This window comes from Sciurus carolinensis, chromosome 1 (genome assembly GCF_902686445.1).
Source record: "Sciurus carolinensis chromosome 1, mSciCar1.2, whole genome shotgun sequence".
NCBI classification, from domain to species: Eukaryota; Metazoa; Chordata; class Mammalia; order Rodentia; family Sciuridae; genus Sciurus; species Sciurus carolinensis.
This window is the reverse complement of record NC_062213.1, coordinates 102141815-102169678: the sequence shown is the minus strand read 5'-3', so window position 1 is coordinate 102169678 and position 27864 is coordinate 102141815. Positions and strand designations below refer to the sequence as shown.

At 40.0% G+C, this 27864-nt stretch overlaps 1 protein-coding gene across 2 annotated transcripts; it reads right to left on the bottom strand.

Moving 5' to 3' along the window:
• Positions 1–222: 222 nt before the first annotated feature.
• On the bottom strand, positions 223–22668 carry Hmgcs2 (3-hydroxy-3-methylglutaryl-CoA synthase 2). Of its 2 annotated transcripts, none has more exons than XM_047539012.1 (10): positions 22510–22668; positions 14746–15200; positions 10981–11106; positions 10251–10415; positions 8329–8491; positions 6137–6307; positions 4877–4983; positions 4208–4333; positions 2671–2779; positions 223–685 (listed from the first exon to the last, which is right to left on the bottom strand). In XM_047539012.1, the coding sequence occupies exons 1-9, from the start codon at positions 22611–22613 to the stop codon at positions 2673–2675; spliced, it is 1524 nt and encodes a 507-aa protein (XP_047394968.1). In that variant the 5' UTR covers positions 22614–22668; the 3' UTR covers positions 223–685; positions 2671–2672. The 2 variants fall into 2 exon arrangements, with proteins under 2 accessions (XP_047394968.1, XP_047395054.1); XM_047539098.1 differs by lacking the exon at positions 22510–22668 and adding an exon at positions 19981–20211.
• Positions 22669–27864: the final 5196 nt, after the last annotated feature.

Sequence of the window (27864 nt, the reverse complement as noted above, 5' to 3'; positions counted from 1 at the left end):
CTGGCCCCTGCCTGGTGGATGACTGTACAGCACAGAATTGGGGGAAGTTATGTTTCACTGTATTTACCTACCTTGTATTTTCCATGGCACTCAACACACAGCAGAATTAGATTGGCATTGGAAAGGAAATAGAGGGGATGATACTCTTCTGGTGCGCTGAAGTGCCTATTGACTTGTTTGCCTTTTGTTTTTTGGGTTCCAGAAAATACAAGAGTCATTTCCTTCTTCTTACCTTTTAATTGCCATATATTAGCTTAGAACAAGATACAAAATTCAAAAATTCATAGGAAACCTTAAGAAATGAGCAAAAATATAACAGCACAGAGGTTTAATAATAATATCAAAGCTGTAACAAATGAAGTTTATCTGGATCTTGAAGGAGACAACTGATCTGCCACATTTCTGGAGGCCAGGGATTCAGGAAGAGGCCTCCTTTCTTTTCCTCGATCTCCCTCTTTCACAAAGGTTGTGGCCCTGGTCCACAGCACCATGAGCCTGTGGCAGTGACTGCAGAGGACAAGGCAGGAGGCACCTGCTAAGGGGGGTCCCTCACAACAGGGCCAAGGCTTACGGGGGCTACTATGTAAATTCTAATTTATTTACCAGCTAAGGGTGGAATTTGAAATATATGATTCGTGGGTAGAAGCACTGTTAGCATACTTTCCCCAGGAACCAGTCCATGATTCTGTAGAACATAAAGAAACAAAAAAGATTCAGTCATGAATCCCATCCTAGGCACCCTGACTCCCTGTACCTACCCCTTGCCTGAGGCACAGCTGTGTGAAGGTGCTCCCCTAACAGCATCCTGGGTTCTAGGGAGCTCCCACTGCCAGCTCAGCTTCAATCCTGGATGCTTGAGGGACCTGGCATCCAAGGTTGAAGGAGCCAAGTCTCGGGGGGTGGTCCCCCTCATGAGCTCTGTCTGTGATAGGAAAACAGCCTGGGTAGGTTGGAGCAGTGCAGGAAAAAATCCAGAATGCCACATTGACATAACACCTTCATTTCAGCTAAAATCTCATTGTCATAGGTTCATTGCTCATGTGAATAATCAGCATGAGAAAAGTACAAGAGCCTAGTCTTCTCTTGATAGGCACAATGCCACCTAGACACTTGTGAAGTAAGAAGGCTGATTGAGAAATTCTCCTTTGAGGTACTTTGGATTAGGCAGAGGAGAGTGAAGGGAGGGGAGGGGGTGTTGGGGCAGGAATGACAGTAGAATGAATCGAACATTATTACTCCATGTGCATATATGACCACACAACCCATGTGAATCTATATCATGTACAACCAGAAAAAGAAGTGATACTCCATTTAAGCATGATGTGTCAAAATGCATTCTACTGTAATGTATAACTAGTGAGAACAGATTAAAAAAAAGAAATCCTCCTTTGAAAACCCCAATAGATAAGCAGAATAGAAGATAAGAGAAATGTTTCTCTGTCTCTGCGTCTCTGTCTCTGTCTCTCTCTGGGCTTCTCGTGACTGAATTAGCTAAACACATTTAATAGCCATCTCTTTGCCACTGACTGACCTGTCTCTAAGAACTACATTTCAAACAAACTCTCTGGTGGTACCCAAGTCTTTTGAGCTGCTTCTCAGCCTCACCCAGCAGCCCTGACCCGTCAGCTCCCCTGTCCACTTTGTCCAGCCCCTAACATCCTAGCTACAGAACTTCAGCAGCCTAGCAGGGGAAGTAAAGAAACAGAGAATGCTCCAGTGGTTAGGGTCAAACTGAGGGCACCCTGGTCTGCCCTTTTCCTGCCTCTTCTCATGCTGCTCGTCTGTGCCTCTCCTTTATCCACAAACTTCTTCCTTTCTTCCCCCTGCTCCATGCTCTGCCCTTGACATACCTCCTTATTCTACCTACTTCATTTACCAAAGGAACAGAAAATATAATTCTAAAACTTGGATATGGGGACTGTGTTCATTGAGATTTGTTCATTGCTTCTTGTCCTTCCATTCTGCTCATCTATTGGAGAGATACACGGAAGCAGATACCCTGGGTTCATAGACTACAGGCTTGTAATTCTCAATACTCGAATGACATAAATAATTCTTTTTCTTTTCCTCTCACCCCAGTCCTCTTCTATTAAACTCTTTTCTCTCCCTACACTCATCCCCACTAATTTCCCAAGGCTCACATCTCCCCAGAAGGAATCTTGTAACACCTGAGAATTGTCACATAGCCCCTAACCTAAAACTCCTTCCAGCCAAGGCTTCTGGCTCTAAAGAACCCCACAATCATCCTGCTCCTTCATGACTGTCCCCAGCACACTAATGGGCTGCCTTTCTGGAGCCATCATCATTGTCCCTGATCTCGTCTCCTTGGAGCAATGAGTTCCGCAGGTTCAGTGTCACTGCCAACTTCCTCTTACAGATGCTGATTTTGTTTCAGTCAAGGCTCTAGAGGAGGTTCTGTCTAAGGCTCTTAGAGGAGGTAGACAAGTCTGACTTTTTCCCCTTCATAGTCAAGATTTCAGAATACGTTCCTCTCCCAGCTTTTGCCTTTCCAAGGCAAGGAGCTCCAAAGGTTTTCATTTGCCCACCTAGTATGATCCCCACCCCCACCATATTAGAAGCTCTCCAGAGGGGATTACCAGAATTTCACATGTCACCCGAGGAAGGCATCAGGGTTTTAGGCCACCAACCCTGCAAGCTCTCACTCCTCACCTTTAGATGGGACGCCGGGCATACTTTCGGCGATGCATTTCATCCACTCGCTCCAGGTACCAAGTACCCGGGAAAAGGTTGTTTGTGTCTCCAGGTGGTGAGAAATTTACTGTGGAATGAAGAAAAGGGACAAGACTCACAAAGAGGAAGAGAAAATATTAATAGGAATGCCTACAGGTTCACAATTAAGTGCCCCTGACTCAGGGTCACCTTCGATACATCAAATAGAAATTGGACCAGTCTGACAAGGTGGTGCACTTTTGTAATCCCAAGGACTTGGGAGGCTGAGAAAGGAGGATCACAAGTTTGAGGCAAACCTCAGCAATATAGCAAGACTCTCAGCAATTTAGTGACTCTCTCAATATAAAAATAAAAAGGACTGGAGATGTAGCTTAGTGGCAAAACCCTCTGGGTTCAATCCTTACTACCAAACATAAAAAAAGAAAAGACAAAAGAACACAGAACAAGAGAAGTGCCATCCTGGATCAGGTACTTCAGGCTACCCAACTATTTAACTATTTTATCATGAGTTTAGCATTTTACCACAGTAAACATGCCCTTCATCCACTAAAATCTTCACATATCCCTTTGACAGTGGTATCTAGGTTGATGTCTATCTCAGAACATCCCATTCCCTAATAAATACTACCTTCATGGTCGTAAGATCTCTGGCTCTGATTCACTGCAGGGCTTTAGTGCTTTTTCCATTAATGAGCATCTCAGAGAGCCAATTTTTATTTTTATTGTCTTCACTAACGTGTCCTTGTTCCAGATGAGATAACAACCACGGGGTCAAGGTCTCCTGGAACATTCCCAATTCCTTATGTTCTTTCTCCTTTTCAGAGCACTCTGAAAATCATGTGCTTCAAGTTTTGCTTGAGCATATCTTGTTACCATTGTTTGAAAACCCCCATCTAATCTCTCCATTTTTTTTCCTTTTCATCTATTGCTTTTGGGGAGGTTTTTCTGTTTTGTTTTGTTTTTATGTTTTATGTTTTAGGGGTCAGTTGGGAGGAGATAAAAATACTTATTGATATTTGTTGACAACTTATTTAAGTACATTAATTAATCTCTTTTGGAAATCCTGCAGTTAGTGTGATTTTAGAAATGTGATGTCTGAGAAAAGTTCAATAATTTTCTCAAAAACAAAGAGCTAGTAAATGACACAACTCAAGTTTAGATTTGAATATCTTGCTTTAAAGTCTGTGGTCTTGCAACATTTAAACAGGAGCATTTTCAAAGACTGTAACACTTCTGGCTTCCATGGGAAAGCATTGTCTGGTATGTGAAGTGTGCTTAGCTATAATCTGTTCTGGGAAGGTCCACGCTGCTTCCTTCTTCTTCCTCCTTCTTCTGCCTTCTGCTTCCCCACCCAGTTTTTACTCCTTAAACAACATATCTTATCCTAATCATATGTCACAAAAGTCTAGACCGTGACCAGGATACGCTAGATTTCTGGTGAATCCTGGGTTCCCAGCTACCGGCAAGGAATGTGAGAGGACTAGCCTCTCCTCCTCTCTTCTGCCCTCTTCCTTACCCTTGTGGTAGAATTGCTCCCTTTGGTTCATAATTTCTGTGAATTCCTCAGGAGACATGCGTTTCCGGGAGGCAAGGCGTTTTGGCAGGTCTGATATGCTAGACACTAGCGTGTCTAGTGGGGAACCTGGAGAGCAAAAGTAAGATTGTTAGGCCTTCTTTACTGTCATTAAACATTAATGCCAGCAGAGCTAGGTTCTGTGGCAGCTTGCACCCTGGCGGAAGTGTCTTAGTGTTGCTTTGACTAACACAGAGGCAGACACACTCACTTAGTTTAGGTTTATCCTAGATGTGCTTGGATGTGTGTCCTGGATCATACCAATCATAAAGTAATCAATAAACACTGACTAGAAATCTCAAATCCATAAACTTCTCTCTAGCCAGTTGCAACTAAACCACTATTAACTCTTGCCTAGACAATCACACAGGAATACTCTAACTGGTTTCCCTATATCCACCTTTATTCTTCCTCAACCTAGTCTCTAAGTAGTAGCCAGGGAAGTGCTGTAACTACAGAAATTACACAAACGTATTCCCTTGCTTAAATATCTTCAAGGGTCTTTATTCTTAATCAAAACATAATATAGCCTCCAGTAGTGGTGAGGAGGAAGATGCCTCCTTTCACTAGATGAATCTTGTCAGGAGTGCCTGATGGAAAGCTAAGACTCACCTGGAGAAGCATCCTGGGACACTCGAAATGAAAACAAACTTGCTGCTAAGCCAGAGCCATAGGAGAAGGCACCAATCCTGGAGCCAGCCAAGTCCTGAGCAGAGTGACTACAGGGAAAGAAATCAAAACCAAGAACGCATAAGCATCATACCTGACACTTCAGAGAAAACAATAATCTACCTCTCAGTCCAATTTTGTCCCCATCTACCTCATGCAACTAGAGATGCACTCTGAACACTGTGCACAAAGAGGGCTTTTTGGTAGATCCTGGGGACAGGACTAGGTGTAGGGAACCTTGGCAAAAGGAGAGCAAGAAAAATCCAAAACATATAAGGCACAAGGAACACATCAGAATTTCAGGATGTAAAAGGAACTTCTCCCCTCTCATGATGTCAAGCTGGAGTCAGCGAAGGTGCATCCGGGTAGAGGTCAGGCCCCCGGACTCGCCCTTTAGGCTTCCACTTGACTGGTAACGACTCAGCTTTTTGATCATCCCCCATCAGTAAAAAATTGATCAAACTCTGCCATAAATATTTTTCTATGTCATATGCAATATTTTCCTACAAATCTCACAAAATAAGAAGAAGAAAAAAAAAACAGCTAACGATTGAACATCTGCTGAGCACTGTTGTTTTGTTCTTAGACACTTCATCCTCATTAAAACTTTGAAAGCAGGTATTGTTAACATATGTACAGACATGGAAAGTGAGACACATATAGTTTTATTTTTATGGTTGTTTTTTCTGCTCTTTTGAGGCAGGATCTCTACGTTGCCCAGGCTGGCCTTAACTCTCGGGCTCAAGCAATCCTCCTGCCTCAGCATCTCAAGTAGCTGAGACTACAGGAATAAGTCACCATGCCTGGCCCAGGTTAAGTATTTTTTCAAGATCAAAGTTTCTAGATTTGAATGCAGGTTGTGGACTCTAAAGCTAGACCTTCTTAACCCAAATTCTCTCCTAAGTACAGAGCTCTTAAGTAAATGAGACAAAAATATGCACCAAACTTCTGCTATGTTTGTGCTGTGCCCAGGTAGATCTTGCACATCCCTGGCATACATACTTTGGAGACTACTATTTAACACAGAAATCTGCCTGTACAGACACCTTCAAATCAAGTACCTTTCATCTTCTTTCCTTCTTCTCTCCCTCCCACTTCTATGCCTTCCTTCCTTTTAAGTCTGAACCAGAAGAGGAACCAGGTTTGGTTGTCTTCTCAGACCTTGGGATGGGGAGTGCGAGGTGGACCAGAAGCAGTACTCACTGGGACAGAAGCGAGGCCAGGCACCCATACAGGGATGAGGTATACATGTTCCCATTGTGTGTGGAAAGGTAAAGGGAGGCTTTGGTTTTTTTGTTGAACATGTCCAGAGAGGCCTTTAGAAGTGCTTTGTCCAGGTCCTTGTTGGTGTAGGTATCTTCCAGCTTTAGCTCCCTGTAACAGCAGAGGTGGCAGGTCAGAGGCCACAGGAGGGGAGAGGGAACAAGGGGGAAAGAAATAGCTCCTGGAGAGGTTTTGGGGTACATGTTTTTATTGGAATACTCAGAAATACAGAAAATCTCAAAGAAAAACATGGCACTAACTGTTCTACTGTTCATAGAATTTAGGACATATTTTTCTTATGGAATTAATTTCTCCTTTTATGCAGTCTATTAGAAAATCAGAAATAAAATCATGTGATACATTCTATTTAGCAAGCTTTCTTAACTCAGAATATATAGTCAGCAAACAATCATAAGGTATGAATTGATATATATATATATATACAGATTTAATTGATATATATAGTACATATACATATATATCTTCATGGCATTAAATTACCTTATATAACATTATCATTATTATTCTTGTTGCAATTATTTGGAGCTGCAGTTTTAACCCTGGGTCTCACACATGCTAAGCACTGAGCTATTCCTCCAGCCCCTATCAGCCCCTATGACATTATTTTTAAGCATTGCAGGGTCCATGACAAGGTATATCCTACTTTAACTTACTCCTGTTCCTCACCAGTTAAAATACTACAGTGAATAGCTACATGTTATTTTAACATATGGAATTAATAAGACAAAAGCTATGCACATCTATAAGACTTTTTGCTCCATGTTCTCCCACTAGTCCTTAAAACATTGTATCAATTTATAATTCACTGTTACACCTTTTTCCCATAGCCTCATCAATTCTAGGAATTCAAATTTTTAAGACTATAGAAAGACATGGCAACCTGCTCACATTTTGTTTTTACTATGGAGCATATGCAAAATGCTATGCAATAATGAATAACAGTGAATTTTAAATTGATACAATATTTTGTGCATGCCTGTAATCCCAGGAACTCAGGAGGCTGAGACAGGAGGATGGGGAGTTCAAAGCCAGCCTCAGTAATGGTGAGGTGCTAGGCAACTCAGTGAAACCCTGTCTCTAAATAAAATATAAAATAGGGCTGAAGACGTGGCGTAGTGGCTGAGTGTCTCTGAGTTCAATCCCCAGTACCATAAATAAATAAATAAATAAATAAATAAATAAATAAATAAATATGATGATATGCATTCCTTCTTTGAGGAAATTTCTTGTTCATATCCTTCACTCATTTTCTGCTAGAGTATTTACCTTATTGATGAGATCTTTATATATTAAAGACATTAAGCCATTCTCTTTTGCATATGTGACACTTTGGTTTTGATAGGAATGGTCTCATAAGCAGTGCTTGTGCTAATTTCGATGTTTTAGTGTCAGGGTTTGTAGTAGTAGTAGTAGTAGTAGTAGTAGTAGTAGTAGTAGTAGTTAGCAATTGAGGAAGATGTGGATAATTCAAAACTTGAAATAAACGATACCAAGAGAAAAAAGATTCCCTACTCAGTAAGAACTCTTCATATTGCAGATACATCTTTTCTAAATACCTTAGAGTAATGTGCCAATGAATAACCTTTTTCTTGCTTTTTGACATCTCAGGGAGTGAACTGGATTATGCTAATTTTGTAGATGGGAGAAACTGAGGCAACAAGCAAGACATTAAGATAAGACAGAATGGGACCCTACAATTTATTTGCTTCTGTGCATCCGGGTCTGTGTAGACTATGAGATCCCACTTAGGAAGGGATCATGGAATCACAGTAAGTACAATGTCAGCACATAGCAGATGCTCAGAAAATATTTATCTACTGAATGAAGCGACCACACTCCCTTCTCCCCCATCCCCTTTTCTTATTCTCTGTGGTATCTTTTAGTCACTTAATGCAGAGGTGCAGGTAAACTGTGCATGCTTCCCTGAGATAACTCAAGGAGGGTCCCAAGCACACTTAGCCCACCCATCTCTCCATGTAAGGACTTGACGTCCTCTCTGTTGCATTGTAGGATTGCCATTTGATCCCCAACAGGTGCGCCTGTAGTCCAGATTCAGGGAGTGGGGAATCCTTCTCCTGGCTCAGCCTCGTGGCTCCCCATAAAGAACTTACCTGAAGGCCTCCAGCCCCTGGTATAAGGTCTGTGTGTCACCACTGGATGATAGGAAGTCATTGAACATCAGGCGAGCCAGAGATTTCTGGACCATCTTGCAAAAGGGTGTGTGAAAGATCATATACTGTAAATCGTCCAGGGTGAAAGGTCGGTCAATGCCAGCTGGAAAAGTAAGTGTGAAAGCAAGGAGGTGACATGATGATGCACCACTTAGCACTTCTCCCTGAGATCTAACTGTACCAAAGGACTGGAGGCCTCCCAGGGAACTAGCTCCTACTTCCAGCACATGAATATAAAGTTTGTTCATTCTTTTTTCCTTTTTTTTTTTTTTTTTTTTTTTTTGGTGCCAAAGATTGAATCCAGGGGTGCTTTACCACTGAAACACATCCCCAGCCCTTTTTATTTTTCATTGTTGAGACAGAGTCTCACTAAATTGCTTAGGGCCTCCCTAAGTTGCTGAGGCTGGCCTTGAACTTGCCTCAGCCTCCAAGTCACTGGGATTATAGGTGTGCACCACTGAGCTCAGCTATTTGTTCATCTTACATGTATTTACTATATGAAATAATGGAAAGAAATGCCTTGTGTCTACTGTTGACAACCTCTATGACAGATGCTATCTCCAAATTAACTTTGTGTTGTATCATTTTCTCCATTTTCCAGAGGAACAAATGGTCTCCAAATTATTAAGTTATATGTCCAGGGACATTCAACTGAAAAAAGGTTGGCTTTGAATTCTGGCTCAGGTATCTCTGCCTGTATACTATAGTCTCTCTCTCTTATTCTGAAGAGAAGGATAATACATTTTCTGCAGTGATTCAAAGCAGCATCCACCAAACTCCATATAAGAACAATGAGCAAAATCGAAATGCCATAAGAATTTAAAAGAGGAGAGAGCAATTAGTCAACAGCAATTTTACAGTGGATGGGCAAAGGTAAAGAAGAGTCAACTCCTTACCCATGGAGGTCACCTCTGGTAGGCAGTGCCCACCCAGGCCAGTGGAAAGGGGCAAAAAGAGGTCATGCTTTGATGCTTCAAGTTCATGTCTTTTCTCACCTGAAACCTGCCTTTTATAAATGCATATTTAGCTATAGCTAAACTGGTAAGAACACTTTTTCAAAAAGTAGATTTCTCTGTATTTAAAAAAAATACTCATTTTCTTATTCTCTGATTATCAAAGCAGTGCATATTCTTAACAGAAAAATTCAGAAACTAAAGGTGAATATAAAAATCAACCTGTAATGCCATCATCCAGAGAAAAATCACTTATACCACTTCATATTTTTAAAATGTAGGTAAGATTTTTCAACATCAATCAGACTACAAACTACAAACCAAGTTGGGCACAGTGGCACAAATTGTAATCCCAGCAGCTCAGGAGGATCACAAGTTGGAAGCCAGTCTCAGCAACTTAGCAAGGCCCTAAGCAACTTAGGGAGACCCTGTCTCAAAATAAAAAATAAAACATGCTAGAGATGTGATTCAGTGGTTATGTACCCCTGGGTTCACTCCCTGGTACAACAAACAAAAAAACAAACAAACAAACAAAATTAACTACAAACCAAGAGTCAAATCACACCTGACTTAAACAGAAGTAAATGCCAGCCCCAGTAGGACATGGTCGCCCTTACTCACAAGAGTATCTCCCCAGATAGGGGACATGTTGGTTTCGTATTTGTGACTTTGGCCCTGGATTGCTTGTTTTATTGTTTCTTTAGCTTAAGTTATAGGCGATTTTGTACTTGAATTTGAATGACCTTCAAATGGATTTTAGCACAGACCCAGGGAAGAGTCTAAGAAGGGAATCTGAAACATTTTTCTTGACCTGGTTTTCAGGGAAGGAGAAAAGAAACCTAGTCTTAAGCTTGTTACATTCTTAGTCCATGTAAATAATCTCTGCTTCCTGCTCTCTGAATCCCTTACCTTGCTTCCACTGTTTCTGGATTTTCTGGCGGTATGATGCATAACATCGATCCAAGGCCCGCAAGTAGCACTGGATGGAGAGTTTCCCATCCACCATGGGGTACTCTGAGGCCAAATTCGGCTTGTAGAAGTCATATGCATTCTCCATATGGGTTCCCCTAAGCCCTGTAAAGGCACACAGAGGGCTTCAGGGACCACACAGTGCAGGTCACCTTATGCAGAAAGGATGGGAGAACCATACGAAAGAGCTGCCTGGGTTTTATTCATCTCCCCTGCAAAACCAATGCCTATTCAAACTTTTACATATTCCAGAGGAATTGAAAGATGGTTGGTATTACATAAATGAGATTTACATTTCCTTCACTACATCTATGTGGACTTAAGAAAACCTGGAATAGAAGTCAGAATTCTCAGAGGAAGATTTACTTTACATCCAGTTCTCTTCTTTCCTTGCCAATTCCCAGTTTAGTTCCCTAGGTTTTCTTCATCAGCATCTGTACCACTCATTTCATGCATCACTATCCTAATGCTCGATGATGCAGAAGAAGAAACCTTTCTGATTCCCCTCTTCTCTTCCTCCCCACCTTCTGCTCCCAAGACCAGAATTCCGGAAATAAGCAACAACATCCTCAAACCCATACCATATCCCTGAGTAACAATTTGGGATTAGAATCTATCTATGTGTTTGGTTATGCCATGCACAGCCTCTTGGTTACAGGTTACTACAAACCTTGCTCCAGGGCTAGAGGGGCCTTGGGCCCAATCAGCATTGCCACAGCTCCAGCCCCTCCTGTGGGGCGAGCATTACCATTGGGATAGACTGCGATGTCTCCGCAGACCACCAGTGCATAGCGACCTGCAAAGACAAACAAGAAGTTATTGTATCACTGCCAATTCTAGAATAGACTGAGTGCCTACCAAGTGCCAGGCACAATTTTAGAGACTGGAAATAGAGGCAACGAAACAAAAAAACCTAGTCCCATGGAGTTTATGCTGTAGAAAAACTCATGATGGATTTGAAATGCATATTTAAGACTCAGTGGCCTTGTGTTTTAGCTGCAAAATGCTCATTTATTCAGAATTCTGCTTCTGAATTCAATAAAAAATTATTTATTGGCACTTGTAGAGACAGTTTAGGTTCATATCAATCACCTATAGCTCTCCATGATCCTGAATTATCTCCCAAACCATAGAAGGAAGGCCAAGAAATAGGGAGGGAAACTAGCATTTAAAATACCAATTAGACAAAAGTTACCTTTAAACAGTTCTTGGAACAACCCAATGAGGTGGTTAATGTCTACATTCATGGATGAAGATGTTGCCCTCCAAAAACATTAAGTAACTTGTCTCAGGCCACATACCCAGTGAATATAGAATTCAAGAGTTGAACCAAGTTCTGAATGGATCATAAAACCATGTACCCTGAAGAATTTACATTAAGTAACCACAATTCATGTAAATGATTCATACTACCTAACTCTATGACAGACTTTTATTCATTCCACTCTTACCCAATAAAAGTACTGCCATCAAAACTTGAATCTATAGAACAGACTTGGTAGCCATTTTAGTGTTCTATCTAACCCATGAGGAAGCCCCCAGCATTCACACCAACCCTGTGCTGGAAGCAAGATTTTCATATAATTTAAACTTCACAATAATCCTATGTAGCAGATAGAGTAAGCTCCTCTTTATAAATGAAGAAATTGAGGCCCTAAGAATTTAAGTCACTTGCCCAAAATCACATAGCTAAATGGTAAGACAAAGATTCAGAGTCAGGACACCAACCCAAATTCATTAAAGTCCAAGGACCTTCTCTTAACAAAGTAAAAAGAAAATAACTTGGGAAATATTTACAATATATACAAACAACAAAACTTACTTTCCTTCATTTATAAAGGTCTCATAACAAGGATAAGTTATGGAATGCAAAAATGGTCTGTAGATATTGTAAAAAATATTCAAGCTCTCTTATAATGAAAGAAAAGCAAATAGAAATCAGTATGATTTTAATAAGTTGACAAAGACTAAAAGACTTGAAAATACGTGTTGTAGAAATGCAATTTAACACAACATTTTGGAGATCAATTTGGTACATTTTAAACAAACCTTTAAATAAACATATCCTACAATTCAACTTTTAGGATTTTATTTTTATAACATATTGTTGCATGAATGTAAAACTATTATAAAGTGTTCTTTAAAACATTACTTATAATTGCCAAAATACAACAATCTAAATATCCATCAGTGTAAAATTAATTAAAGTTTGGCATATACATCAATAGAATATATTATGTAGCTTTTTAAAAAATGATGTAGACTTTATATATGTTGATATAGAATGATCTCTAAGATATCAGAGATAATGAATAATATGTATAGTTTTTAAAACTAAATAAACATGTGCATGCTTGTAGGCACACAGAAAAATTTGGGAGCATACATAGAAACTATGAGTGTTAAATTCTGGGAAGCCGTAATGGGGTGTTAAAAAGGAACTTTTTCTTAACTTTAGTGTATGTGTATATGTATATTTTTTCAACTACAAGTTTCAATTACTTTCATTTTTTTAAAAAATACAATAAAACATGGCTCTTCCAGATGATCTGAGCCAGTCCCACTCTTTCCTTCCCTCATACTCCTCTCTCTTCTCTGGAATGGTTCAGAAATTCCTCCTGAGTCCCAGAGCCACTCCCTCCCACTTGAAGTTCCCCAGGTGGACAGGCAGAAGGCTGACTAGGTCAGAAACAGAGATCTCATCCACATCAGCCTCTTTTGGTCCTGGTGATTGGCATCACCTTCAGGTGTGTAGTGCTGATGTTCAGGTTCAAGCTTAGACACATACAAGACTAAAAATCCACATTTCAATAGTTTTGGGGTTTTGTCATTATTTTTCTACCAACACATTATGTTAAAGAAGGATGCATTTCCAGCCCTCCACTTTGGAATAATCAGCAACTCAGCCAAATCTACCCATTTGAAACTACATAAAGCTGACAGTGCTCCCAAGAATAGGCTTTCTGATTTTTGGTTAAAGACCCATTCGTCATTTCTACCCTCCCACTCAAAGCTTTGTTGAACATATTGGTGGAGGTAATGGTGGTAAGGTTGGCTAAAGAGGTAGATATACAAGTGTCAAGCAAGAGATGCACTGTAAAAACAGATTTGATGATGTGGAGACTGGAACATCCTATATTAATGGAATCATTAATGGTATGGCCATGTAGAACAACTGAGAAAGCACTGAATGGGCTTTTGGAATGACACAGTCTTACTGTGTGAACAGAGATAGACTATTAAAACTTCTTTGGGCCTCTTTTTTAAAGCAAAGAATATTTCATTAAGTAATTTCTAAGCTCCCATCAACATTAAAACTTTATAACTATTCTTACAATAATTAATGTTTACAATGGTTTTCAAGGTTTTTAGTCCTAGTTTTGAACTCAGCAAACATAGAGTACCTTGATGGCCAAGTTACTGTCTTTCATATCCCTGTGTATTATTTTATTCAATTTTCTTACTGGCCCTGCAGGGTAGATAAGCAAATAAGAACTTTGAGTTTCCAAGAGTTTAAGGGAATTGTCAGCAATTACTGAAAGAGCTAGGGTTTCCATGCTGTTTCCGTTGGTGATTTTGTTTCCATCAAAACTGGTGGTAGGGGGCTAGGGAGATAGCTCAGTCAGTAGAGTGCTTGCCTTGTAAGCACAAGCCCTGGGTTCGATCCCCAGCACACTCCCCCCCCCAAAAAAAAAAACAAAAAAAAACTGGTGGTATATTCCTCCAGTATAGCTTTGAAGGAAGATATAAATATGACACAGGTATTGTTTGTACATTAAGCAAAATCAATATCCTAGGAGCCAAGAAACAAAGAAAGAGCAAAATACTATGCTAACAGTTTGCCCTGCAATTCTTTCTGCCAGAGTTTTCCCTTTACTATATAAATTTGTATAAACCTTTACCATCACTAATCTCTCAGAGACTTAGAAGATGTTTAAGAGAAATAGGTACAGTAAAGTGAGAAGTATATGGGATTTGATTTGTGTGTCTTGCCTCTGCATTCACTATGGGTTAGCTAACAGATCTTCCATTTTCTCATCTATAAGAAGATGTAACACCCACATCTACTCTGCTGTAATAATTAAATGAACAGCTATGTGAACATGCTACTTGACTGTATAAAGCTATCCATGCCTAAGTGGTTGTATTTTGGTCGCTATTGGATAATACCAGCAGTATGTGAATAAACTGTCTTTCCCTCCTGGGATAAAGCCCTCTGGGAAATTAAGAGCAAATCTAATAAGATCCAGCCTCCAACCAAAGCTTCTTTCTTATTTTTAAATATTTTTTTAGATGTTGATAGACCTTTATTTTATTCATTCATTTATATGTGGTGCTGAGAATCAAACCCAGTGCCTCACAAGTGCTCTACCACTGAGCCACAACCCCAGCCTCACAAACTCCTATCTTACATAATGCCCCTGGCAGCACCTACCATCCCAGTAGCTAGACTCCATCCAGTTGGCAGCATTGAAGAGGGATGCAGTGCCACCATAGCATGCATTGGTGGTATCTATGCCCTCAATGTCAGTGTTGCCAGAATCCTGGAAGAGTTCCATGAGCACTGTTTTGACAGCCTTGGACTTGTCAATGATGGTCTCCGTGCCCACTTCCAGCCGGCCCACAGAGTCCCATGGGAGCTGTGTGCGCTCCATCAGCCGTTGTACCACTGTCAGGCAGAGGGAGTTGATGTCCTCCTGGACTGAGCAAAAGCCCATATGGGTTTGACCCAAGCCCACTGTATACTTCCCTGCTTCCACGTTGTTGTACTTCTCTAAGTCAGTTTGGTCCACGTATTGGGCTGGGAAGTAGACCTCCAAGGCAAGGATGCCCACATCTTTTGGCCAAGTATCTGTTTTGGTGAGGGGGACAGCAGAGATAGTAGAAAACCTGTGGTAGAGATAACAATCATAAAGGTCTGTAGCCAATTTCCTCAAAAAAAAAAAAAAAAAACAGTAATATAGCAACCATTCAGTTCATGTTTTAATATGTTTTGAAGCTATATTATCAAACATGTAAAATTTTAGTAGTATATCTTTCTGTTGAATTGACTGTTTTATCTTTATACTCTTAATATACAGTCTACTTTTCCTGGTCAATATATCTATATTAGCTTTTAAATTACTATTTGTATAGTAATTCTGTATGTTTATACTTTCAACTTCTCAAAGTCTTTTTTCTCTTTTTATATTTCCAAACTTGTGGGTCTTTATATTTAACACATATCTCTTATACACTGTATGTAGTTGAGTCTTTGGAAAAACTTAACAAACCTGATAACAATGTGTTTTAATTGGAATATTTAGTCCCTTTATATTTAGTGTAAATACTGCTAGAGTTGGGACTAAGTATACATCTCTGTATTTGTTTCTACTTGCCTTCTATGTTCTTTGTTCCTTTATTCCCCTTTTATTATGGATTCTTCCTGATTAAACAAGTATTTATGATTCCACTTTATCTCTCTTTTTCTTTCAGTTGTGAATCTAGAGTTTATAATATGTATACCTAGCTTATTGTAACCAGAGTTTATAGTATGCATTATTGTAACCTAAGTTAAATTAATACTTTTACTAGGGAAGTGACATCATCAAGATGGCTGACTAGAAGTACTTGGGTGCTTCCCCACAAAGAAAAACTATAGCTATTTCATGGGCATGTTTGAGATAGGGTGCTAGAGTGAAATGGTAATATGTCAAAGACATTGCAGAACATGGAGATACATCATAACCTTATAAAGAAGGGAGCTAAACAATAGCACCTATTCTACCTCTAAATATCAACCTGAACCAAGAGGTGTTTTTCTTAGTGGGAAAAGGGTAAGTAGGAGGCAACCAGAAGTCCTCACTACCTTATGGTATTTGCAGCCTTGGCAGACACTTAGCCAAGTATAGGACATTGCCAGTTTACTGCACTCCTACATTGCCCCACCCAAAGAAAGAGTCCAATTCAAACTGTGTCCTCCATCACCCATGTTTCTGCCACACAGTGTTACCTTGAGATCCTGCCCATCTCAGGTTCTGTGAAGAAGCAACTACCCCCCATCAGCTTGGCCAACCCAATCTCATGAAGTAGCCATGTGGCCCTATCTACCCACTCTTGGCCCTAGGAAGCAGATGGGCAAGCAGTCATCCCTGAGTGGATCATCTCACAAAGGCCCTAGGAAGCAGCCAGGTGACCTTACCTATCCTCCTGCAGCCCCCAAGAAGTAGTTGAGAAGTCCAGCTCAGGTCACTGAAACCCCAAGAAGCAGAAAGCAGACTTCCCTGAGTAGATCGGTTCCTGGAGATCATATAATGATATCCATAACCTTTAGCCACTTACAGTTGCCCTGTCTGGGCTCACTAGTGCAGCTCAGCTCCTGTGTAGCCCTCGGATACTGACCTCACTCTGAACATTCAGTGCCACACATGCCTAGGCCCTCCAGAGTGGACTCGCCATCACATCATCTGTAAGAATTAACAGGACCCCCCCCGACTCCCCGACATACACAGAGCACCAGATCCTGAGCTGCTAGTGAAACCTCCTTACCTAAGAGACCAGTATTCCAGCTAATGATATAATCCTATAACACCTATAGCCCAATGACATCACTGACATTAATTATAGTTGATGAAGCTACACAGTTACTACATTAAAGTGTTCACCTGGAACCAACCCAATTCAGCATATCTAACCAATACCCTATGACACATAACCAGGAGAAAATCTTTTACTATGAAAGTCACACTTTATTGATCCACCAGATGCACAAATACCAATGTAGGCCCACTAGAAGCATGAAAAACAAGGTAATGTGAAATTTGTAAAGGAACAAAATAACTCTCTAGCAACAAACCCCAAAGAAAGGGAAAATGATGAATTGCCTGAAAAAGAATAGAAAATAATGATTTTTAAGGACACTTAATGAGATACAAAAAGAATACAGACAATTCAATGAAATTAGGGAGATAATTCATGATACAAATGAGGAATCAAACAAAGAGACAACGATCATAAGAAGGAACCAAAGGAAAATATTGGAGCTAAAAAGCTCATTAAATGACATAAAATATAATTGAGAGCCTCAACAGCATAATAGAGCAGGCAGATGAAATAATGTAATAATTTCTGAACCTGAAAAGACAGGTCTTTCAAAGTAACCCAGAGAAGAAGAAGGAGGAGAAGAAGGAAAAGGAAGAGGAGGAAAAGAAAAAGGAGGAAGAGAAGAAGAAAGAGGAGGAGGAGAAGAATCGTGAGAAGGAAAAAGAAGAGGAGGAGGAGAAGGAGGAACAAGAAGAAATGAAAAAAACCTTTGAGACTTATGTGAAGCATATACCCCAGCAAACTTTTGCATTATGAGTATTCCAGGATAAGATAAAAGAAAAGATACAGGAAACCTATGCAATAAAATAATTGCTGAAAACTTACAAAATCTTGGAAAACATGTGAATATTCAGATTCAGGAAACTCAATGCACCTCTAGTGGATTGGATGAAAAAATATCTTCTCCAAGGCAAATTATATTTTGTCAAAAGTACAAGACAAAGAGAGAAGTCTAAAAACAGCAAAAGAAATATGTCAAGTTACATATAAGGTAATCTCCATTAGACCAACAACAGATTTTTTCAGTAGAAACATAAACTAGAGAAATGGGATAAATTGCCAACCAAGAATATTATATCCAGCAAAGGTATCCTTCAGAAAGGAAGAAGAAATAAAGTCTTTTCAAAACAAACAAACAAAATAAATTGAATATATTTATCACCACCAGATTAGCCCCATAGAGAATGCTTAAGGGAGTCCTACACTAAAAGTAAGGAATGATAACCACTACTATGAAAATATCCAAAAGTATAATAGAGCAGATACACAAAAGAATAAAACCCTTTCAAAGAATATGTAAAACAACCAGAAGAATTAACAAAATGCTTTTACTTATCAGTAGTAACCTTGAATGGAAACATTAAATTTCTAAATTAAAAGATTTAGACTAACTAAATAGCTTTAACAAAAATAAGATCTAATGATATGCTCTGTATAAGAAACTCTCTTCACCAGGAAATACACAATAAACTGAATGAGAAAAGATAGAAAAAGAGGTGCAATGTAAATGGAAACCAAAACTACACAGGAAACCAAAATTACCAGATAAAACAGACTGCTACAGAAACTCACTATATAATAAAGGAATCAATTCAACAAGAGGAAATAATCATAAATATATATGAACCCAATTCAGGAGCATTCAATTGTATAAAGCAAACATTATTAGATCTGAAAGGAGAAATAGACTATAATACAACAATAATGGGCAACTTCACCACCCCACATTCATCCATGGACAAATGACCCAGACAAAAAGTAAACAAAGAAACAACAGAATTAAAACTAGACCATGGCCCAAATAAATCTAAGAGACATTTAAGGATATTTTATCCAACAGCTGAAGAAAACACATTCTTCTTATTGGCATATGGAACAATCTCTAGGATAGACCATATTATAGGCAACAAAACCAAACTTAACAAATTCAAAGAACTTGAAATCATAGCATGTATCTTCTCTAACCACAATAGAATAATACTAGACATCAGCAGTAGGCGGATCTTTAGAAGTTATGCAAATACATGGAAATTAAGCGGCATTCTCTTGAATAAGTAGTAGGTCAATGGAGGAATCAAAACAAATGAAAATGGAAATATATCAAAACCTGTGCAATACAGCAAGAGTGGTACTAAGAGCAGAGTTTACAGAAATAAGTGCCTACATCAAACCAATAGAAATATTTCAAATGAACGACCCAATGATATGACTCAAGAAATTAGGAAAGCAAGTACAAACCAAACCCCAAATTAGAACAAAAACAATAAACAATATCAGAGCAGAAAAAAGTGAAATAAAGACTAAAAAAAATACAAAAGATGAATGAAACGGAGTTGGTTTTTTGCAAAGAAAAACAGAATTCACAAACCTTTAGCTAGACTACCCAAGAAAAAATAGAGAAGACCCAAATCAGAGACGGAAAAAAAAATATTACATCGGACATCACAGAAATACAAAGGATCATTAGGGCTTATTATTAATGACTAAGGTCAACAAACTAAAAAACCTAGAACAAATTGGCAAATTTCTGGACACATACAACCTACCAAAATTGAACCATGAGAACATAGAAAACCTGAAGAGACCAATTACAAGTAATAAGGTTGAATCTGTAGTAGAAAGTCTCCCCCAAAATAAAAAAGCTATACATGGCTTCACTGTTAAAATTTATCAAGCCTTCAAAGGAGAATAGCATCGCTCATTTTTAAAATGTCACTCTTATTTCCTCTTTCCTCCATTTTTCTTTTTCCCACACAAGAACATAATCACCATTTTCCTGTTTTTTAAGGACATTTTCTGCTTCATTCCATCCTATCTGTTTTTGAGTACCCTCAACCCAGAGCTGATAGACAACAGTGAATGAGACATCCTTTGTGCCTAGGAAGAGGCAGACATTGTCACAGATCAACACGTAGTGGAGCAAGAAAACCTGCAAGATCACAGAGGGCAGAGAGAAAATGGGGATCAGTAGAAGAGGGAAGAGAATCTATTTCCTTTCTAGACCCATCCACTTCTCCTCAACCTGACTCTCAAACACTCTTGGTGAAAATCTTAAGTTTCTCCTCCCAGCTCCAAGTGTAGAGCTCACCAAGTCGACCGCTCATAGGCTCCCATGGGAAATCACTTGAGATCTGGTCCCTTCAGTGACACTCTGCTGTACAGATGGTGAAACCAAGGTACACCCTGGTGAGACGATGTGCTCAGAGGAACGTCACAGTTTTTCATGTGTTAGAAATTTTCCAACTCTTCACTTCCTTGGTTCTTGACTGATATAGTTATCCCTATACCATAGGAGCTGTAGCTGATATCAAATGGTTCTATCCCTCATTTCAGGATTCTGTGCCTCTGGAAGCCCCAGATTCTTCCATCGGGAAGGTCACTTTTAGGGACTGCTGGGAGGCAAATTGAATCCTATGATCGCGAGATAGCAGGCAAAGTGATACGTGTCAATATCTGACAGGAAAGGTTTGCAATTCATTTATCTGCCCTATTTATTTGGTGTCCCCCAAATAAATGGAGTTTGTACTTTCAAATATTTATGGAGGAACTTCCCCAGTACCTAGGAGCTAATGGTTAGCCAGCCTTTGAAGCTGCTAGCCCAGCGGCTTTCCCCAGCTTCCTTCTTACTCTGCCTCTCCTAGGCTGACTTCCTCCCTCGCTTCCCAGGGAGAAATCTGAGGTTCTAGGAGAGGTCCAAGAACAAGTCATTTGGTAACGTTTGTAATTGTCTTGGTAGGACAACTTCTGGACATGAATTTCAGAGTCTTGAAAACAAGAAATATTTCCATGTTTCCAGAGGTATCAGGGCATTGGAGTGAAGAGTATCCTTCTAATCTTGCAGTTTCTCTAAGAAATAATCACTCTAATTTCAAATCTGTTTGTTCGGGAACATGCAACAAGCCTTTCTTCCTTTACTCCATCTTGCCTCCTTCAAAATTAACTATTACAGGCCAGGCACTCTGCTAACCTGGGGGCAAAGTGGTTGCATAAAAAAGAGGACAAGTTTCATAATGATGTTCTTGACCATTTCGAGGAACGAGATGAGCATGTGAATAACCCAACTACGAGGTGGAATGTGATGAGGATCACAAAAGAGATATGGACAATATCCTGCAGTTCAAAGGAAGCAGAGATGTGCATGGGTGGGAAGATAAGGAAAGGCTTCATGGGAGAGGCTGCATTTGAGATCTACCTTGGTAGATGAGGAAATTTCTGCTGATAAAGAATTGGAAGGGGACAAAAGGGTCATGGTCACAGCAAGGTCGATGGAGCAGACTAGGGAACCTGGAGAGATGGGTGTATAGGGGAGGAGGGAACAATAGTGGGAAACACAGGCAGTGGGGGCCATGATCTTGCTTAATTTTAGAGACAAAGAATCGGATGCTAAGGCAGGAGTAGTTCTTAGTTTGGACTTAAAGCTGATGCAGGTTGGATTAGAGGAGATAGACATTTGGAGAAAATGTGAGCTATAATGAGCATTCTTGGCATTAGTTCAGGGGACAGATAATGGAATTAAATGCAAATGAGGGTTCCAAGAGTATAAATCAAAGATATCAGAACATTGGTGAGGACTGAGGTTTGTCTAAGGGTTACTGTCCAACTGTTGCTTATTGAAACAGGCAAACCCATGGTAATTCCTTCTCTACAAATACAGAGACAAGTTAAATTCTGACCTGGGGTATGCAGTGGTGTGGCGGAGGTGGGATGGGGAGAGTGGAGATGATGAGAGAGTCATGAGGAAAATAAGGAGGTTAATGAGCATTAGTCTCTCCCCCCTTATATTCATGTATGTGGGTTCTCAGTGTCAGGTAAGAGAAGGCACTAAGAAAAAAAAGTCTCTTTTCTAGGTATTCAGTATTTACGGAGTGCAAAGTAAAACTGGAAGAAAAGATAGAGCTAGTCTTGAGATGTAGTGGATGATTTGGGGACTAGATAATAACACACAGCTGGCTTGGAGCCCAAGGCACTAACTACAGCTGTTACCATCGTCACTAGGAGACTGCAAACACTTAGAGTAGATTGAGTGGATATTTACAAAGAAAAGAAATGTCTGTAATCTTCTTGCACAGGCACATGCAAGCACACACATAAACACACACATTCTTATCTTTACATTTCATTTTTCCCTTACATAAAATTAGAGCACTGAGAAGCACGACTTCTTATCCTCAGTCCCTTTTGCATCTTGCTGAAGCGACTTAAAGTCACTGGTATTACTAATACCATAGTTATGTAGTCCTGAGGGGCTTGTCAGGAGCCGGACAGGGGTAGTAATCGAAGAGTGGAGGAGAGGAGAGAGATGTGAACCCTGGTACTGGTAATATTGCTGTGTTGCAGCTAGCAGAGTAAATGATGCTGTTGTCTCCAAATAGCAATGTGTCAGGGGGTTTGGGATCCTTCAATTCTAGATCAGAAAAGGATCTGTATGTTTAAGGATGAGGTAACTGAGATGCTGATAAATTAAGTTGCTTCTCTAAGGCTGTGTACAAGCCTTGCCAACTTTCGACAGGGATTCTAGTGAGCTTTCCCTCTGGCAAGCCCTCTGCCTATCTTTTACTGTCTATGATACTTCTCAAACAGTAACCTATTTGGAGTCCCTGGGGAGGAAGTGACTCACCTTTGGTGGGCTGCAGGGAGCAGGCGAGCAGGTGCGAGGGAAGCCTCCTGCATCACTCTTCCCACCTGCAGGACCCGCCTCACTGGAGTCAACAGCCGCTGCATTTCCAGAGGAGCAAGCAGAAAGCTAGCTGTTCACAGTCCTTGGGAAAGATGCCCAGCAATGGCTGGTTGGGCTTTATAGAGCCCAGAACTTCTGTCTCAGGAAGCTCCGCCTCAGCTTATCTAGGCTCAGCCTGCTTCTAAAACTAGGCCAAAGGTCTCACTCAGAACAGGGGTGAGTCAAAGAAAAACATCATCTCTCCAACATGTACATAGTCGCCCTGTTCCTGGGTGTGTGTGGGAATGGCTGGCTCGCATTCTTCCTGTCTCAGTCTCCCCTGGCAGCTTTGTTTTTGTGCAAAGTCACCTAATGGGGAGGTTTTGATATTCCTTATTATACATTTGAGGGAAACCCCAACTGGCCTTCCTTGGACCCTGCCTCCTCATGTGAGTGACTGTATTTTTTTTTTTTTTGTCCATAATCCTCTCAATAGTGTTAGTTATTACCATTTTAGTGTATTATGCATTATGTGAAAAAATTTTCTACCAAGCATGGTGACTAAAAGATTTTTCAGGCACAGTGGTTGTAATCTCAGTGACTCAGGAACCTGAGACAGGAGGTTGCAAGTTCAAGGCTGACCTTGACAACTTAGTGAGCCCCTCTCTCAAAATAAAAAAATTAAAAAGGACTGGGAATGCAGCTCAGTGGTAGGGCACCCCTGGGGTCAATCTCCAGTACCAGAACAAAAGCAAAAACAAAAAACAAAACAAAGAAAATAAAATAAAAATTTTTCAAAACTAAAGGAAATGTGTCTTTTAATAGTAGCTCTTCAAGTAATTGAGAGTGGGTATTGCCACAGAGACAAAGGGCTGTGTGTCTGAGTATTTTGAACTAGTTATATTTCTTCTACCTTTATTGTCCATTATTTTGTTTGTACAGCTCTAACACAATTTCCAAGTGGGGTGTGATATAGTAGTAGAGGTACAAGAACTCCCCAAAGAGGTAACTATCATTTGATGCTCAAGTTTTCCTGAGGAAAAAAGATTTACTTTAAAACTGTTATCAGATGATGGGCATAGTGGTGCATACCTGTAATCCCAGTGGCTCTGGAGGGGATTGAGAGTTCAAAGCCTGCCTCAGCAATTTAGTGAGAGCCTAAGCAACTCAGTGAGACCCTGTCTCTATGTAAAATACAAAAAAGGGCTGGGGATGTGGCTCAGGGATTAAGAGACCTTGGGTTCAATCCTTGGTACAAAAAAAAGAAAAAAAATCAGAGATATGTTGAGAGATGAGATATTTTTCCCCTCAAAAAAACCTACAGCCAGTGAGTTGCAGATTAGGGGCTCAACCACATCTTTTGACTTCAGATTTTAGTCTTTCTGTGTTGTTCTTCTACTTCTTAATACATAGGTTCCTGCTATCTGATATTCTAAATGAATCTCTCACAGTGCTATTCTCTTCTCTCTCTCTCTCTCTCTCTCTCTCTCTCTTCTCTCTCTCTCTCTCTCTCTCTCTCTCTCTCTCTCTCTCTCTCTCTCTCTCTCTCTCTCTCTCTCTCTCTCTCTCTTTCAGTACTGCGGATCAGACTCAGAGCCTTATGCATGCTAACCAAGTACTCTCCCACTGGGCTATATCCCCAGCCCTTCCTCTGGCTTTTATGAGGGTCATGCATTCAATTAACTCCTCTGTCTTACAAAACACTAGGGAGGACACAGAAGATCTGAGTGGCTCCTGAATTAGAGAGATTGCTTCATTTTCCTGAGAAAGAGAACCTTTAGGTGTCCCCAAAAGCCTGAGGTCCCTAGGTCTCTATTGTCTTTAGGTTCTTGTCTCCATGCATCTTAGTTCATTACTCTTCTAACTCAGTATCCCACCTCATTCTGTCACTCATGCCATTCCAATGAGTCTTTTGCAAAATTCTATCATTAAGAAAATACTTTATTGCCTATTTCTTCTCTGAAATGCCTATTCCTTCTTGTCTACATCAACCTGCAGCTCTTTCAAATGATGGTTGTATGCTTTGTATCTTCCCAAGCCCCACACCCTGGTCACCAATACTCAATGCATTTCAGTGCTTAGAAAAAGGCATGTATCCTCTTTGTTCTTCCTTAAAACTCCAGAATGCTTTTGCTCTTCATCTTCTCAAAAATCCCCACTATCTTAAAGCACACAATGTCAGTCTGGACAACCCAGGGCACCTTTGTTCTTGCAGTCTACTAAGAGTCTTGCTCCACTTCCCCCCATTTATAAAGATTTAAGCACATGGATCACAGCCTTCCTCTCATCCACCTTGGCCTCTCGGAGAAGTTCTTGTTTCCATACCACCTCCAAAACTTCATTTTCATGCATCCCAGTTTCCAACAATCTCTACTTTTCCAGCTCACTTTTGAAGTACCTTCATCTTTGCTTCCCCTGGACCACCTTGATTCTCCTAGTTTTTCACCATTTATCATAGGTCATTACCTCTTTTCTTTCCTTACTCAGCTAGGTTAGCCATGGCGCATCCTCATAAATAATTCCTCGCACACATTTTGCCATTCATTCTCTCTGACCCAGTAAATCTTCATCTGTGTATAAACCCAGCTCCTGATCTATTCTAAACCTGCAGCTGAGCAGCTAACACAGGTGAAGAAAAAATACAATATCATATTAACTGCTTGGCTTTAAATTTACAAACATGCTTCTCCCAAGTGGATGGACCCTCAGCATGGCCTCAGCATTCTACTGCATTTTCTCAATTCCAAGAGGGCTAATAGCAACTTCCCCTTTGTCTTCATCCCCTTTTTGCTTACTCTCAGTTGATCACTTTGACTCTTGTTTCATTGAGAACCTAGCAGCAATCAGAAAAGGGCTACTCCAATTACCATTAACAAATTCCACAGTCTCCCTGCCTTTGCAGCCCCTACTCTACCTATTCTCTTTGTTCCTACAGAGAGGAACCAGCCCTGTTTTGGTTTAGGGTCAAAGTCACCACTTATACAGTGATTGCACTGCCTCCTGTCTACATAAGGACCATCCTGCAGTTATCCACCCTCTTCCTTGTGTTCAATTTTCCCTTTCTACTCGGTTGTTATTATTGTTTTTGCATGGCCCCATCTTTGACTCTCTTGCCCTATATGTCTTACTGAGAGCACCACCAACTATATGTTTTCCTCTGTAGCAAAATTCATTAAAATGCCTGTCCTCAGCCAGGCATGGTGACACATGCATGTAATCCCAGCAACTTGGGAGACTAAGGCAGGAAGACTGCAAGTTCCAGTCCAGCCTGGGCAACTTAATGAGATCCTCAGGAATTTAGCAAGATCCTGTATCAAACTAAAAAATTAAAAGCACTGAGGATGTAGCTCAGTGGTAAAGTATCTCTGGGTTCAACCCCACTACCAAAAAAAAAAAAAAAAAAAATGTCTGTCTTTATTTCATATCCTTATTTCTCATCCTGTCTTTAAACAACCAAATAGGCTTTGTTTCCCAGTGCTCCATTGAAATGCTTTTTGTCAAGGTCGACAGTGACCACCTTTTCACCAAATTCAGTGATGGGTCCTGAACCTTCAGTTTCCTACACCTCTAAGGAGCAAAGCGGTGCTCCCTCCTCAGAGCATTTTTTTTTCCACTTAGCCTACAGTTAAGTGAAACTACCTGATAGTTTGATGATCTTCCTCCAAATCACTGATCGATCCTCACGCTGCTTTCACTCTCTAACCTTTAAATTTTTGAGTGTTCCAGATAATCCTCACATGCTCCTTTTTTTTCACTAAGATGATGGATGGAACTGGATAGGACCACTACACTCTTACACAAATCTTCATGTAGGATAATGGGCACAGAATGAGTCAATTTGAAGAACAAAATCATCCACTCTAATGCAAACTTTACTTAGTGTATATTATAATTCAGGCACTTTGATATGCATTTTTTTTTTTTTTTTTTTTTTTTTTGTACCAGGGATTGAACTCAAGGGCACTCAACCACTGAATCACATCTCTAGCCCTTTCTATTTTGAGACAGGGTCTTGCCAAGTTGATGAGGCTGTCTTCAAACTCACAATCCTCCTGCCTCAGGCTCCCGAGCTGCTGGGGTTACAGACCTGTGCCACCATGCCCAGATGTGATATGCACTTTTGAAGAGAATGTATCACAACAGTTGTGTCTAAAGAAGATACCACCTCTCCAATCCCTAAATGAATCCACATTTATTTTGACACTTCTTAGATGAAAAGACTTTTCATTTTTGTTTGAGATTTTGAGGTCCTTCAACTCCTATGGAGTATTAATGAAAAGTAGGATTAATAAAAATATATTAGGTATTATATAAACATTAAGAGTCAGAGAAATTGTTTATAGGAATTAAAAAATTTAGACATCTAGGGAAAAGTCTTACAAAATCAATGTTTGTTTTTTAAGCAATGCTGCTAAGAAAACTGGTTTAGGAGAGCAAAATCATAAACAAACTTCCCAAGCACCTAGATTTTCAAAAGATCTGCACTTATTCTACCTCAGAAAGCCACAGTCCTTTCAACAAATGCTCTGAAAATGCATTTACCCAAGGTTCCCATGACTGATAAATTGAAGTAAACTCTTCTATGCAGATTGGCACTTTTTACTTCTGTCAAAAGAAAAACACTTTTGGAATTCTAGGGATCAGAAAGTAAGTAGGAAAGCTATGTCTATGGCAAGTGTAGACCTAAGGAGATGTTATATGTGTGGTGATATATTTTAATGTTATATATTTAGATATTAAGTGTTTATTTCATAATAATACTGGTCCGGAACAAGCATACCTGGTGCTCTTTCAGATTCCAAATGCACATGATCTAAACTTGGAACAGGTCTATGAAGTTGACCTGAATTAAAAGTATCCCATTCAAAAGATACAGACAGGGAGGCTTTGAGATATTAAATGACCTGTCTCGTGGGATGTATGAAGAGTGACAGTGGCCGAAAATGGATACAAACTGCCAGAGCTGCAAATCTAGGGCTCTTTTATTTTACCCACATGTGGATTCTATTGTGGAAAGGGAAAAGTCAACAATATTTGTGATTTGCTGCTGGTTAGGCCAATCTCTTATTTGCTGCATCTTACTCTTTATCATTGCCTGAGGTGAAATGCAGACCTTTGATTCCAAACCCTGAAGAGTTTGGTGAGGAAAGAGTGTTAAGACCTGTGGGTAGTGTGTTTAGATTCCTATCTAATCAAGTCAGAGTTGCTGAGAAAAGTAGGGGAAAGGGCACGGACTGGGAGGAAGTTTCTCAGAATAACAAGAATGCTAGTGTCTGGATATACTTCCCCATGCCAGGGGTGTCCTTTTGTACATTA